This window comes from Carettochelys insculpta, chromosome 4 (genome assembly GCF_033958435.1).
Source record: "Carettochelys insculpta isolate YL-2023 chromosome 4, ASM3395843v1, whole genome shotgun sequence".
NCBI lineage: Eukaryota > Metazoa > Chordata > Testudines > Carettochelyidae > Carettochelys > Carettochelys insculpta.
This window is the reverse complement of record NC_134140.1, coordinates 20,255,202-20,269,049: the sequence shown is the minus strand read 5'-3', so window position 1 is coordinate 20,269,049 and position 13,848 is coordinate 20,255,202. Positions and strand designations below refer to the sequence as shown.

The window sequence follows — 13,848 nt, the reverse complement described above, 5'->3', positions numbered from 1 at the left end:
CCAGCTTCCATTCAGTGCTGCAGGGGCAGGCAGCAGTGGCAGTGGTTATGCGTGCTGGAGCTGCAGGCAGCTCTTTGAACAATAAAATACTCAGAGCATGCATCCCTCCTCAGTGCTTGAATGGAGAAGTGCATGGCAGCTGCGATGGTGGGAGCAGCGGCCCCTAAGGTGAATTGCAGCCCTGGATTATAGTATGGGGGGGGCTGGGGCTGGAGGAGGGGGAATTGGGTTAAAGAAGGGAGACTGGGGGTGCTTGTCTGAAAATTGTGTGTACTCGGGGTACTTGCACTTTTTTTTTTTTTTAAAAAAAAGGGGTACTTCATTAAAAAAAGGTTGAGAGACACTGGAGTATAACTCAGTTTAACCGGTTTAAAGGCTGGCAGGAGGGATCTGACTGTTAAAACAAATGAGTCCTATTCTTCGAGCACAACAGGATGCTGGAAGCTGCCCCTGCTGGGATGCTTGTGGGGGGAGTAGTAGGGCTGCGGGGGAGCTGCACAGCCATGGTGAAGAGGAGATGGGCCAGCAAAGATGGGGGGGAGGAGCAGCATGCAGAGCTCCTAGGTAAATTAATCCTCAGTAATCCACTTGGGGGAGGGGCAGTTTGGGACTGTGAGGGGTTTAAGCCTGGTGGTGGTGATTTGGGGCTATTTTGTATTCAGCCCCCAGAACATGTAAAAAATTGCTGTGTGGCCTCCGATGAAAAAAGGTTGGACACTCCTGATCTAGGCTGACCTCTTGCAAGTCACAGGACCTTGCCTTTCACCCTGTTACTCCAGTATGGAGCTCAATAATTTGTGTTTTGCTATAGCTTATCTTCCAGGAAGGCATCTAGTCTTGATTTGAAGACATCAAGAGATGGAGACTCCACCGTTTTCCTCAGCTGTTTGTTCCAATTTTTAATTCACCGTCACTGCTAAAACTTTGTGCCTATTTCCAATCTGAATGTCTGGCTTCGTCTTCCAAACACCTGGTTCCATATTTCTCCACTACGTTAAAGAGTTCTTTGGTATCCAGTCTCTTCTCCCCATGGAACACTGACAGAATAATCCAGTTACGTCACAATTCCCTTTCTGCTAAGCTAGACAATTTGTGCTCTCTAAATTTCACCGTAAGAAATCTTCTCCATCCCTCAAATCTTTTTTGTGGTTCTTTTCTAGACCTCCATGTCCACTTTTTCCAACATAGTTTTTAAAATGTTGACACTGGATCTGGACATAGAATTCCAAAAGCAGTCTCTCCAATACTGTTTACAGAGTTAAAAATCACATCACTGTATATATATATAAGGATAACATTAGTTCTATTTGCCCATCATTATACTGGGAGCTCATGTTAATTTGCATGTCCACCATTATCCCTAAATCTTTCCTAAGGTCATGGCTTTCTAGCATACATTTCCCATTCTGTAGATACAGCTTGCATTCCTTGTTCCTAGAATTATAAGTTGGCTGCATTTTACTTTAGTGGTTAAAAAAATAAAAATGGATAGATGAAAATTAATGTATAAAATATGAAATTTCCTCTCTAACAAGAACACTGAAAATATTCCATTCTCTGTGGCTAAAATGCAGTAATTCCAGCATCAAATAGTTATGGCTGTACATTCACAGACTTAACACAGCTTTTAACTGACAATTTCTTACCATTCCAAGAACAGCAGCTGCTTTGCATATGGCTGGTACCAAGTACTGAATGAGAACCTCATCTTCTGATGGATGCACCTTCCGCAATTCTGTCAATGTCATGTACATAGTCTCAAATTGATTTCTTTCTGTAAACAAGTCCGACACTGCCAGAAGCTGTCAGCACAACAAAAATGGATTAGAAAAAGTAGTAATCATCAAGTAAAAATATTAGACCATACTTGCTCAATGTAGCCACTAGCAACAAAAAGTAATTCAATTCCTTTTATTGTGATGTGTGCTTGAGGAACAATCAGCCTTTAAAAAGAACAAAAAACCCAAGATGGTAGAAAGACATTGCACGCATTTAAAATTAAATATTTCATGTCCCCTCTTCTTAAAACACTTCTGAAAGCAAAGTTTAGGATCTGGTACCTCTTAAATAACAGTAACACAGAACATCATAAAATGCTCCCCGATTCATTTCAGGAGTTAGTTACAGCACTAAGGCTGTGTCTCCACTAGCCCCAAACTTCAAAATGGCGACGCAAATGGCCATTTCAAAGTTTACTAATGAAGCGCTGAAATGCATATTCAGCGCTTCATTAGCATGCGGGCGGCCGCGGTGCTTTGAAATTGACGCGGCCCACCACCGCACACCTCATCCTGATGGGGCTCCTTTTGGAAAGGACCCCGCCTACTTCAAAGTCCCCTTATTCCCATCTGCTCACGGGAATAAGGGGACTTCGAAGTAGGCAGGGTCCTTTCCAAAAGGAGCCCCGTCGGGACGAGCCGCGTCAATTTCAAAGCGCCGCAGCCGCCCGCATGCTAATGAAGCACTGAATATGCATTTCAGCGCTTCATTAGTAAACTTCGAAATGGCCATTTGCGTGGCCATTTTGAAGTTTGGGGCTAGTGGAGACACTGCCTAAAAGACACGCCTTCAAGGAATTACATGGGACCTGCAATCTGGCTCTTACACTGAATTTCTCACTATCTTATTCCATGTGTTAGTTAATTAAGTCTTGAATATGTACAGTGGTCCCCCAAACATTATTCTCCTTAATGTTCTATTCTACCAACAGGGCAGTTTTTACTATCAATCCTATATTTCTGATGAATCAAAAAGGGACTTATCTGTAGAGTAAGTTGGTTTTGAGATATATCTCAATACATATTCCATATTTGGTGCACTTATGCTCCAGGCTAAGATTGTAATCTTCTGGCCATATTTGCGCCCATTGGGCCATTTAGATCCCTTGTTAAAAAGGCATAAAGTTGGAGAAGTGACCAACCAACCCTCTGTTCCTTCACCAATACAGAATTCTGGTGGTATTAGAAGCTGCAGTAGCTGGGAAAGAAGGGTAGGTTGTGGACTATGTATAAATAATACATCTGGGAAGAGTTCCAGTCACAGCACTAGTTAAGTAACGTCCCTTTCTTGAAATGTTTGTCTGTGTGTTTCACATCTGGTGACTCAAACAGACAAATAAGTATCAAAACAAAAAGTACATAGACTAGCACAGCTTTCTCTCCGTCACAAAAAATGTGTGGATTCTAACAATGATTGCATCACAGCTCTACCAAATCAAGCATCAGACAGAGATGCCTCTGTCACAGAGTAAAGCTTAGTAAAACTAGTTGTCTTGCATATCAGTTACAGGAAGTTTCTAAAAAACTCCAGAAGCTGTGTGCGTTCTTGTGCCATATGACCTGTTGGAGGCACCTCTGTTGAGCAGGTTCTCTCTACATACACAAACCAGAGAGACAGCTACCATGTCATGAGATGTAGAGATGTCTGCTCTAAATGAAGTATGCATCCCCTGTCCTGGCTGATTAAGTCCCATGAAAAAGAAAGCTATTGGGGAACTACATGAACAACCTCTTGAGCTCTATTACCTGACCAGGCAAGAGCTACAAAGAATGATTAATCCCAGGCACTGACTGACCTTTCTTAATTGCCAAGGTACCAGACAGATGAGAGGGAAGGCATAATATAGGCCAACAGTCTGTGGTATCAGACAAACATCAGACAGGGAGTTGGGACTGTCTCCTCCAGCAGAGCAGAACTTTTTGTACTTCTGGTTCTTGACTGCACATACGTCTGTGCAAAGAAAATCCTGCTGGTCAAAACACTGACCCAATCAGTCTTTCACAAACCACTTGTGGTTCTGTTAGAAATTTCTGTTCAAGTGATCTGCCAGAATGTAGTGGAAACTTGGCAGGTGGATTATCAAATCAGGATTTGGTGATGGATATGCCTTTCCACTGGATAATGGCTTTCTTGCACTGGTAAATGGATCTGGCCCCTACTTACTTACTTACCTAAAATATTAGCTATATTGTCTGCCATTATTTGGATGCTTTGCCCCTAACGTGGCTGAGAAAAGCTATATAAGTAAAAAACACTGCCCTGAATTCTAGAATACTGGTATGTAACTGTCTCCTCTTGGGACCTCCAACCCTGTACTCTGAGATAGCTAAGGTGGGGAGCTCACCTAAGCATTGAAACACTGGTCACTATCCACCTCACAAGAAGCGGTGGAAAGCAACACTGTTGCTTACTTGATGTGATATCTTCCACCAGTTTAACACCTTCAAGACCTGGGGATTTGAATCTTCACGTCTATATTATGAAGTTGTGGGCTGTAAGAGGACTACAACCATGCATACAACAATGTGGATGAGTCTGGAAAATACTGGCACAAATGTGCTTAAGACCCTGTGTCCTAAAAGAGAGCTGTCCTTACGATTGAAGATTTTTCTTGACATTGCTTAATCGGCAGAGACCATTCTATTTTGGCTCAAGGTATACAGACTCTCAGAGCAAAGCTGCAACAGGGCTGTGATATAATTTCTGACTAGACCTTAGAGAGGATTAATCCTTGTTTATTTTGAGGATTAAACCTGGAGAATATGTAACCCACCATCTGCGTGTGGTTAACTGTCCCATATAGTGGTACCTAGACCACCTCAAATATACTCAGACACACAAGGAGTCAATATAATGAAGCCTGTTCATGTCACATTAAGGAAAAGTTCCTTTGACCTTCCAGTCATCAAGGTACATTAAATAAATTGCTATTACAAACAGACATTACTCTAAAGTTATTGAGGCTTTCTGATAAATCAAAAGACAGCACCTTTGAGCTGAATGTGTGTTACTGACTACAAAATGTAGAGATTTCCAGGGTGCTGGAGAGATGGAAACTTGCAGCTTTTGAGCTGCAGGATGCACACCAGTCTAAAGGATCCCAGATGATAATTATTGAGGTCACAATTCAGAACTTGAATTGGGAGATCAACGTGTTTAGATTTTTAGGCCTAGGACAGGGAAGGGTACTGGCCTCTTGCTTTTTTGGAGGACTAGAAAATACAGTACATGCTTTCATATATGGTCTTCTATCATCCGGTCTTAAATAACCAACACTTCAACCATAAATAGTTACATTTTTCATAAGTACAGTATAGTGAAAGTAAATCTAAATAAATACAGCAAATACAGTAGAAGGTTATAGTGTACAATACTAATGTTGTTGGGAAATAAAGTATTCTGCGTACATTTTTGTTTCTGAATATCTAATCTTGTGTTTCTTTCATGTTATACATTGTTAGGTACACCTCTCTATTATCCGCACGCATATGATGAAGTGGATCTTTGTCCACAAAATGTCATGCTCCAATAAATCTGTTAGTCTATAAGGTGCCACAAGACTTCTTGTTGTTTTTGCGGATACAGGCTAACACAGCTAAACCTCTGATACTTTTGTCTATTATCCAGAATATTTGAATATCCAGCAACCTCCCAGCTGCTGGGTATGAAAGTTTACTGTAATGGGAATAAAAGCGCTCACTTACAAACTGAGGAGGAACCTCATATTGTTCATTGTCTCAGTAAGGATTGTGCCACCCAATGTAAGAGACACTCGTAAGAGGGGGTTCCAGAAAAACGGTGGCAAAGGTAGATAGGCTGTAGGAAGCTGATGCAACTGCATCTACATGGAGTAAATTTTCCTATTATCTCCAGCACTCACTGGCCAACAGAAATATTTTTTCAGGCTTCCTGAAAAAAGAAATGGTTCCCCAGAAGTTGTGGGGATAGGATATGGATCTTCTAAGATGGGCTGAAGGCTCTTGAAGTAACAGTCAAATTAACTGCTTCAAGGAAGGTAAGAGTATAGCGGTAATGGTGACAAAACATTAAACTCAACACGAAGGATAGGCAGATATGGGACAGGAGCATGGTTATGCTGCAAGGCACTAATGGGTGCCAATAACAGCTTTGATCTATAGACAACTAGAATGATGCTGGTGGCTGTACTAAAGAGATGACAGGGCTTCGTAAGTCCTCCATTCTCCTCTTTTGGTTTTCTAATTCCCCCAAAATCCAGAGGGCTCTGGCCACTGGCACCTTTATAAAATTCAAATAAGTGTTAGGAAATGGCCCATTACATGCATACCCAGAAATGCCATCAACCTGAAACAAGAAGGCTGCCCAGGTCAATGATCTCCAGACCTGAAAGCATGAGATTCTTCTGTTTTAGCTACAAAGCCAAGGACTGTGTAAACTGGGGTTGTAACAACTAACATGCTCTATGGACCAGCACAGAAGTGGTCTCTAACACACTCACCAGTGAGTTACATGAGGCCTTTTCAAAAGCTTGGCCAAATAACTAAAAGAACAGGGACTGCAATTGCAAGTTATCAAACATCTCTAACTATGCTCAATCTTACAGTCGCATGTGGTGAGAAAGAATTGAGGTTCTGTTGGTCATTCCACACCCTTATCCACTTCATTTAGCTGTAGTTCCAGGGCATGAAACAGGTAGGCGCAGCCTAACAGACACCGCAGCTAAAAGACTCGAATTAAATTCAGGGGCAAATGTCCAGCAGAGATAGAATATACATAGACAAACACTCACAAAACCCCTTTCCTTTCCTTTTGGCTTATAAAATTAAAATACGTAGTTTTGGGGTCCAAACAACGGTTACTATTTGGCAACACCATCAATCCAAATTTCCAAAACTGCACATTACCTTTGCAGCAAAAGATTTTTATCCTAATATTTTCTAAAGTTGACATAGTTGCCTTTCCATTTATACTACCTTAAAAATTTCAATGCTTAAAATCACTCCCAAATTCTCCATCCCTCGATAATCATAGATCTCATCAGATGCTTCAATAATACTCTTAGTATCTAATCTTGTTTTTCTTTAGAGTTATGATTTGTTCTTCTGCTTTCACATATTCTCTCTCATATTACAGGCTGAACACAGAATCCTGAACTCCAGTCTTAGTAGACAGACAATTAAAGGAAGAATTTATTTTCACCTTCTTTTACAACATTTATTTGTATCTTAAGTTTACATATATTCAATTATTAATGAATTCTTAAAACGATAACATTTTAATCTACCGCATTCCCATTGAAAGAGATATCATTACAGGAAGTCAGTTTTTCCATACTGTAGGAAAAGCTGTTTTATTAACTCACTGTAAACTCTCACGTACTATGAAATGTATTCAAATACGGAACACTATTTATTTATTAATTTATTTATTTATTTAAAAACTTACTGATCGCACCACTTCACTAATCAGAATGACTGGTGTTCTTTTGCTGGGATTTGATGGCAATATCCACTGACTGTACAGCTCAAGCAAGAACTGAGAGCAAGAATGTATATCAACCCCAGCCCGATGTTTCCTGCAACATATAAAGAGCAAAGATTACAATCACTGTAGTAGTGTGTCTTTTCAAAGTAATTAGAAAAAAGAATCCTTACATAGCACCCATTTTATAAAAGGCAATAGATAATTCTCTTTTATTCAAAAGACAAGAACTATTAGCACCGGTCTGTTCAACTGGCAAACAAACAAACAAAAATCCATGTAAGTGACCTGGAATTAATAGGAGAAGTTGGTGGTGAAGAAGGAGCAGGCATATCATTCTCATCTTCTTCATCTTCATCCCACTCCTCTTCTCTCAATGGAGTGATGTTATTTCCTAGCCACACGGAGTGTATAGAAACCTTAAATATCAGAAAACATTAACTTGAAAAATATTTAGCTGTTTCATAATCAAAACAGAAGTTGCTAGAACAAGAAAAACTACAAACTCTTCTACCTAAAAGAGGTGAGGAAAATATTGTACAGCATCTCTAGATATTTATAAAAGCTTTATACAATTAATTTTTATAATGCTTTATGTTGCATGTGTTTTATGTTTATACAGCTGCAATAAGAGCATGCAGTATATATGGCACACTTTAGTACATTAGCACAGACCCACTAACCTATAACTATAATTAATCGGATCTTGCCTGGGAAGCAAGTCCAAGGCCTGAATTCTCTAGCCAAAAATGTTTCTATAATTTATATTCTAGTGTCAAATTAGAAACAGTTGAGGAAGTGCTGCTACTGTGAAATTAAAGAGGACAATGGAAGGTTAGCAATTGCTGGTTTCTATTGCCAACTGCAAAAGTTTTAGCCAGTGCAATATCACAAAAAATGCTTGTTAGGAAAGAGAGATGGAAGATGAGAACCTGAATAACCATACATTTAAAACATCCAAGGGTTAAGTAATATGTGGTATCAGAATACTTCTGCTAATGCAGTGACACTGCTGTCTTCTCTTAGCTGTGTCTAGAGGAGTGGGGGGAATGGGGGAAACCCACAACAGGATGAAACCCTGACATTTAACACTAAGCAAAAAAGTAAACTTTTTTTTATAAAACTGGTATTCTGGAACATCTTTCAATACACTTTTGAGGGTAACTATAAGAACATCAATCGTAGTTCTGGTATAAAAGCAATAGATTGTTCAGTAATGCAGAAAAACCTGGTTTCTTTCATTTGGGTGCCTTAATGTGGGTTTAGAAGCCTAAATGTAGGCACTTATTTAGAATTAATGGCCTCAACATGTTAAATATTTGCAACATTGCTTTACCAATGTATAAATAAGCATCACAGTCACATCCAGCATGCTATAAGAAAATGTATGCATTAGTTTGCTCAATGACAGGTCAAAATTCTATTTTTCTGAAAACAACTAGCTGATATCAGTATCCAAAAAGCAACTGGTGCTCTTGCTAAATGTATCAACTTTGATGAGTTCAAAAAGTTAGAAATTAGACAGAACTTTTGTTGTTGCCGTCTGCATAAGCAAAGTACAATACAGCTTGACGATTCAGAAAACTTTGGTTTTGTAATGCGGACTGCAGTAACACCTTGTGTTTACAAGCAATCTAAGAAAGTATTTCTTGATCACAAAGCAGCTTCAATTTTTCTAACAAAGCATAATTTCTCACAATAAATATATTTTATGTAAGAAGTGGAATCACAATTCTGAATTTTTAAAGCAAAATATTTTTAAAAATTATATTTAAGTGCTCCAAAGGAAGAGAGTGAGACTAGCTCAAATTGTATATGGATTACAATTTGAGAGGGGATTTTTAGTTTGAATTTAGACTACAAAATAGGATTTTACTTCAATTAGCCGTAAGAAAGTTATTTTAATCAGGGAATGAAATTATTTCCATTAATTCTAACTTGCAAAACAGTTTCCACACTAATAAATAGTTTAAAGTTTTTTCTTCCATAAGTATATTTACATTCTTTTGTCCCTTCCAAATGTTTCGTCATTTGTTCACAAAGAAGTTACATATTTGCTGCCTCATTTTGAAGATAATATGCAGCAGCAATAAAGATTTTTAACCTAGAAAATCTATCCAGTGCATTGCAGTTATGTCATAATTAAATTAGCTAGCTTTATAAGAACAAACAGGACTACCACAGATTTACTTAGAAAAGTTTCCTTTAATCTAACATTTATCAATTTAATATGTATATACATTATACACAATATCTATATATAGCATTATACTCAACAATTAAGGTTATTTATGTCAATTTTTCTAATGTGAACTTCGCTTTCAGGGGCTTATAAGTTGGAAGTAGAATTCAGTCCAGGCAGAAAAGTGATGAAGTTCTGAGTCAACAAGCTAAGCAGCTAAATTTTTGTTCAGGCTTCTGATTTGGAACAAAGGGTCGTAGGTGGTCAAGGAAATCAATGATGTGAAAAAAATGGATTTGGCCATTTTAATTTTTAAGAGAGTAGAAAATAATCCTCTCCAATGGTTAATCTCTATATAAGGATTAAATGTTTGTTATTTTGAGAAAGAAAAATAAGACTAACATTAGTTACTTAAAAACTAAAGTTCTAACTGCCAGAATATTCACAAGAGTACGCAATGCATATTTTAGAATGCAAGCTGAACTTAATTTCACAGCAGCATGCTACCGTAATGGAGTCTTTTCAATTAAAAAATAAAAGTTCAAAACACAACTACCGTATCCCAGAAGACAATTTACTTCAATGTGTGAGGCTCAAGCGTCTATATTCAAAGAACTGCACCCCTAGTACAGAAGACTGCACAATGTGTGTATAAATTGCATAATGCTGTAATGCTCAACTTTATCAGGAAAGTTAGTTGAAACATATCAAAGGTATGTCATTAAGAATGAGCCAATGACATTTGAAGATTTTAAAAGAATTTAAATTGGCGTCCAAGCAATAAATCTATAAAAGCTAAATTGTGGGGAAAAAAAATTTCAGTCACATGGCACAACTCCCTCTTTCCAAAAATTGTAATAAAAGCAACTTTTCCAGATGAAATAAACTCGCCTTTGGGCAGTAATACTTTTGAACACAAGTGTAATAGTTATGGCATTTTTCAGCAGTTCCCTTGAGACACCTTAGTATATTAAGTTTATGAACCTTGGGGGTCCATTATAGAAAATGAATGGTTTACATATTATCATGAGCTGGGAATGTATGTAACCCCTCGAGTAGGGAGACGTGAAAAATGAGAGACATGGGGGTGCAAGAGACTGTTGCATAATGTGCCACAGAATGGACTTTTGGAACTAAAACTTAAGTGTGAGCAGGTTTCAGGGTGTCCATCAAGCAGGGCCAACACTAGATTCACTGGAGCTCAGGGCAGAAAACCTAAGTCCTGATGTCCTAAACCCCAACAGTTCGGGCTGAAACCTGAGAAAGTTTTGTGGTTTGGCATGGGGCCTCAGGCACTGCTTCTGCTTGCTACCCTGTGGCAAGGTAACCCTTGCTACCCTTGCTTTAATATGCAGAAACAATAGCTATTGTGGCACAGCTCGACTGTAGAATTTTTACTGCATGTTGCAGGAAGGCTTGAGAAAGAAAAAGGTTGAGATCCCCGTCCTAGGGGAGGTGAATGCAAATCCCTGATTATATAAAACCCAGACTTCTGAAGCTATGCCCTTAGAAGTGAACTATTGTTTGCTGATCACCTGTTCTGTGAGGCCAAGATCAAAGGCCCAAGCAGTATCAAGGAAAGACTGAACTATTCATGGTAGTTCTTGTTCTGAATCTGAGGCAGTTATGAACTTGTAACAATGCAGGTAAACCCAGGTGTGGGTTTTGAAAGACTGATCAGAACCTGAGGTTGGGGTAAGCTCTGGTAAGATTTTTAGCATGCATGCAGTTCTTTTCAGTTTAATAGATTCTCTCTGAAATGGTGTCAACCTACATATAAAATGTGCTTGCACAGAAAGAGCTGTACAGTAACTTGTGAAAAAGTTAACACTGTTAATAGCTTCTGGAGAGAAAGCAAAGTGCAGGGGCTGGCCATAGAGATACAGGGAACTTGAAGCCTTGGAAAACTACAGTCAGGAATGAGACACATAAATCTCTTCTCAAGAGTTGATGGCTATAGAGTCATGAGACTAGAGACGGTGTCCTTAAGTACCCATGGATATGAAGGCGGACTCCAGGACAGTTGGCCTGAACTCTGACAATAAATACCTAAAAATAGTGACTTGGTAGAAAAGTTCCTTCTCAGTCAGAACATCTGCACTGCTAGTCCTATAATAAAATATTGGTACTGTTATACCTGTAATTATTTTCTTATAGGAAAAATAAATGCCTTGCTAACAGGCAGTAATCACACACACATGAAGTTAAAATACTCCCAATTTATAAAGGGGAGAGGAAGGGTTCTAGAGCAGACAACATAAATCTGATAGTTTCCTATTCTTGTAGTAACTTACTTGGGCAAGTTAGATCTTTTAACAGTAATAGTAATGTTATTTAAATTTAGTAGCCAAAACTGACAAGTTTTTGCTAATACATTTGTGCCTTTTTAAAATGGAATACATTTTTCAAAAAGGGCTTTAAAATTTACTCATAGAATGAAATATTTAAATTGGGAATTTAAACATCACAATTATTGATAAAGTACTCTACTAGTGCTAACAAATATATAATGAGTCCTGGTGCTGAATTTGAGCTCCCTAGTGAGATTTTATTGCAACTCAAAAAACCCCTCACTTGTTTCAATTTCAATCAGGATTTAAAATTCTCCTTAGTTTACTACGTCTAAATTGGAGGTTAAGCAATGAGAGTCTTAAACTGGATTTTTGAGAATAAAGACAAAAAAGGTTTTTAAAAGTTTGGGCTTGATGTATTAATTTGAACAAACCTGTCCTAGTTTATAGCCCATGTTTCCCATTTCTCGCTCAGTATTGATCTGCAGTAAAAGTTTTTCATGGCTGATAAGACCACCTAAAATAAAAAGACAAAGGACTTTTTAAACAAATGCCCAATAAACCTGAAAACTACTTTTTTTTTTCTACATTTGTTCAGAATAGTGTATATGGTAATTCCTGTAAAAGTTTTTCTATCACAGATAAGTTACATTTTTTTTTTAAAAAAAGCAAGCAGGCATCATTTCATTCACTGCAGGACAGAAGAACTAGCAGCATACATGATCATTGCACTCACCTGTGGTAGCAGGAGAAAGTGAGGGAACAGGGTCCCATGCTTGATAAAAATGGTGAGTGGCAATATTCTCTCTCTTAGATATCATTACTTGGATTTCTTGTTCCACAATTCCTCTGATGACACTTAACTTCCTCCCAAACCTAAAAGTTCAGAAAAGCACATTAATGGTTTTCCTAACATTTGCCTATAAAACTACATATGAAAATTATTTTATTATTCAACATGCGTATTAACTTGACAGTTTTAAACAAGTCTGAAATTTTGCCTAAGCTTAGAACTCCTTCGATACTTAGCTTAGAAAAAACACGAAGAGAAAAACAGCAGGCAACCGCTATGTAAATTGAAGAGGTTTAGTTATATTTAAAAGGATAGATGCTCAACAGTGTACTGTTTCATTGTGGGGTTTAGAAACGACAGAGTGCGCGTGGGTGCACAGAGAGAGAGAGAGAGAGAGAGAGCGAATTATGAACAGACTAAGATACCTTGTGCGTAATTCTGTATCAAGCTTATTAACAAAAAAGCATGAACTTTCAGAATCAGTGAAATAATACCTTGTATCCAGAACTTTTAAAGCTTTATTGCGGGGCTGCTGTTCCAAGCAACTAACAGCTGGGTTGCCTGCAACTGGTATTGTCATTGCACTCAGCACCAAGGAAGTTATGGCTTGTACTGCAAGTACATTAATTTGAGTCCTCTCTGTGTCTTCCTGCAAAGTGAAAATACCGTATTTGAAAATGAAAAAGGAAAATCTCAACTTCCAGCAAAGCCAGTATAATATATAATTTGACACTATAGATGCTCTCTCAATACTCCAGGGGAAAGTAACACTAAGGAGCCTGGCACCACTCCTGATGAGAAAGCATAGGTTTCTTCCTGACCAAAAATCTGTCCATCACATCAATCTTATCTATACTGTAGTTTGTATGGTGCCACATACTCTTTGGGAATGAACATGATTTAATAACGATTTAACCTAAAGTCTCATGGAATATCTTTATATTTTTTTTAATATTTCCAGAACCATCCACCTACTTTCATGTCATGGATAAGTTCATATGGGTCCATTCCCATCTTTGTATGATCACATTATAGATAGTGATTAAACTGCAGCAATATAATTTATCATAATTAAATTATATACATTCATATTCTTAAGTTAGTAATAAATATGAACACTCCTGTAATACCTAGTCAACCCTTGCTGATTTATGTGAAATCTTACAGTATTAAGTTTATACACCATTGTGGTCCAAGGACTGTATATGATTTCATGGGAGAGGGGACCACAATCCTTCAAGAACTAAAAACAGTTGGGGCTGATAAGGTCTATCACCTGATAGACATCCATATACCAGTTCCACCTAGATTCTCTGAAGACCATCGGATCTGAAAAGGACTTC

At 38.1% G+C, this 13,848-nt stretch overlaps 1 protein-coding gene across 7 annotated transcripts in view; it reads right to left on the bottom strand.

The window, feature by feature from the left end:
* The window catches only part of HTT (huntingtin), a 168,339-nt gene that overhangs the window by 21,247 nt on the left and 133,244 nt on the right, over positions 1-13,848 (bottom strand). For 6 of the 7 annotated variants that reach the window (XM_074992401.1, XM_074992396.1, XM_074992397.1 and 3 more), the window contains 6 exons: positions 13,000-13,154; positions 12,449-12,588; positions 12,147-12,229; positions 7,528-7,658; positions 7,204-7,333; positions 1,647-1,802 (listed from right to left, as the gene is read on the bottom strand). In XM_074992401.1, the coding sequence (XP_074848502.1) occupies positions 1,647-1,802; positions 7,204-7,333; positions 7,528-7,658; positions 12,147-12,229; positions 12,449-12,588; positions 13,000-13,154 (795 nt within the window). Of the gene's footprint in view, positions 1-1,646; positions 1,803-7,203; positions 7,334-7,527; positions 7,659-12,146; positions 12,230-12,448; positions 12,589-12,999; positions 13,155-13,848 lie in introns of those variants that run through there. The other variant, XR_012645326.1, reaches the window with a different exon arrangement.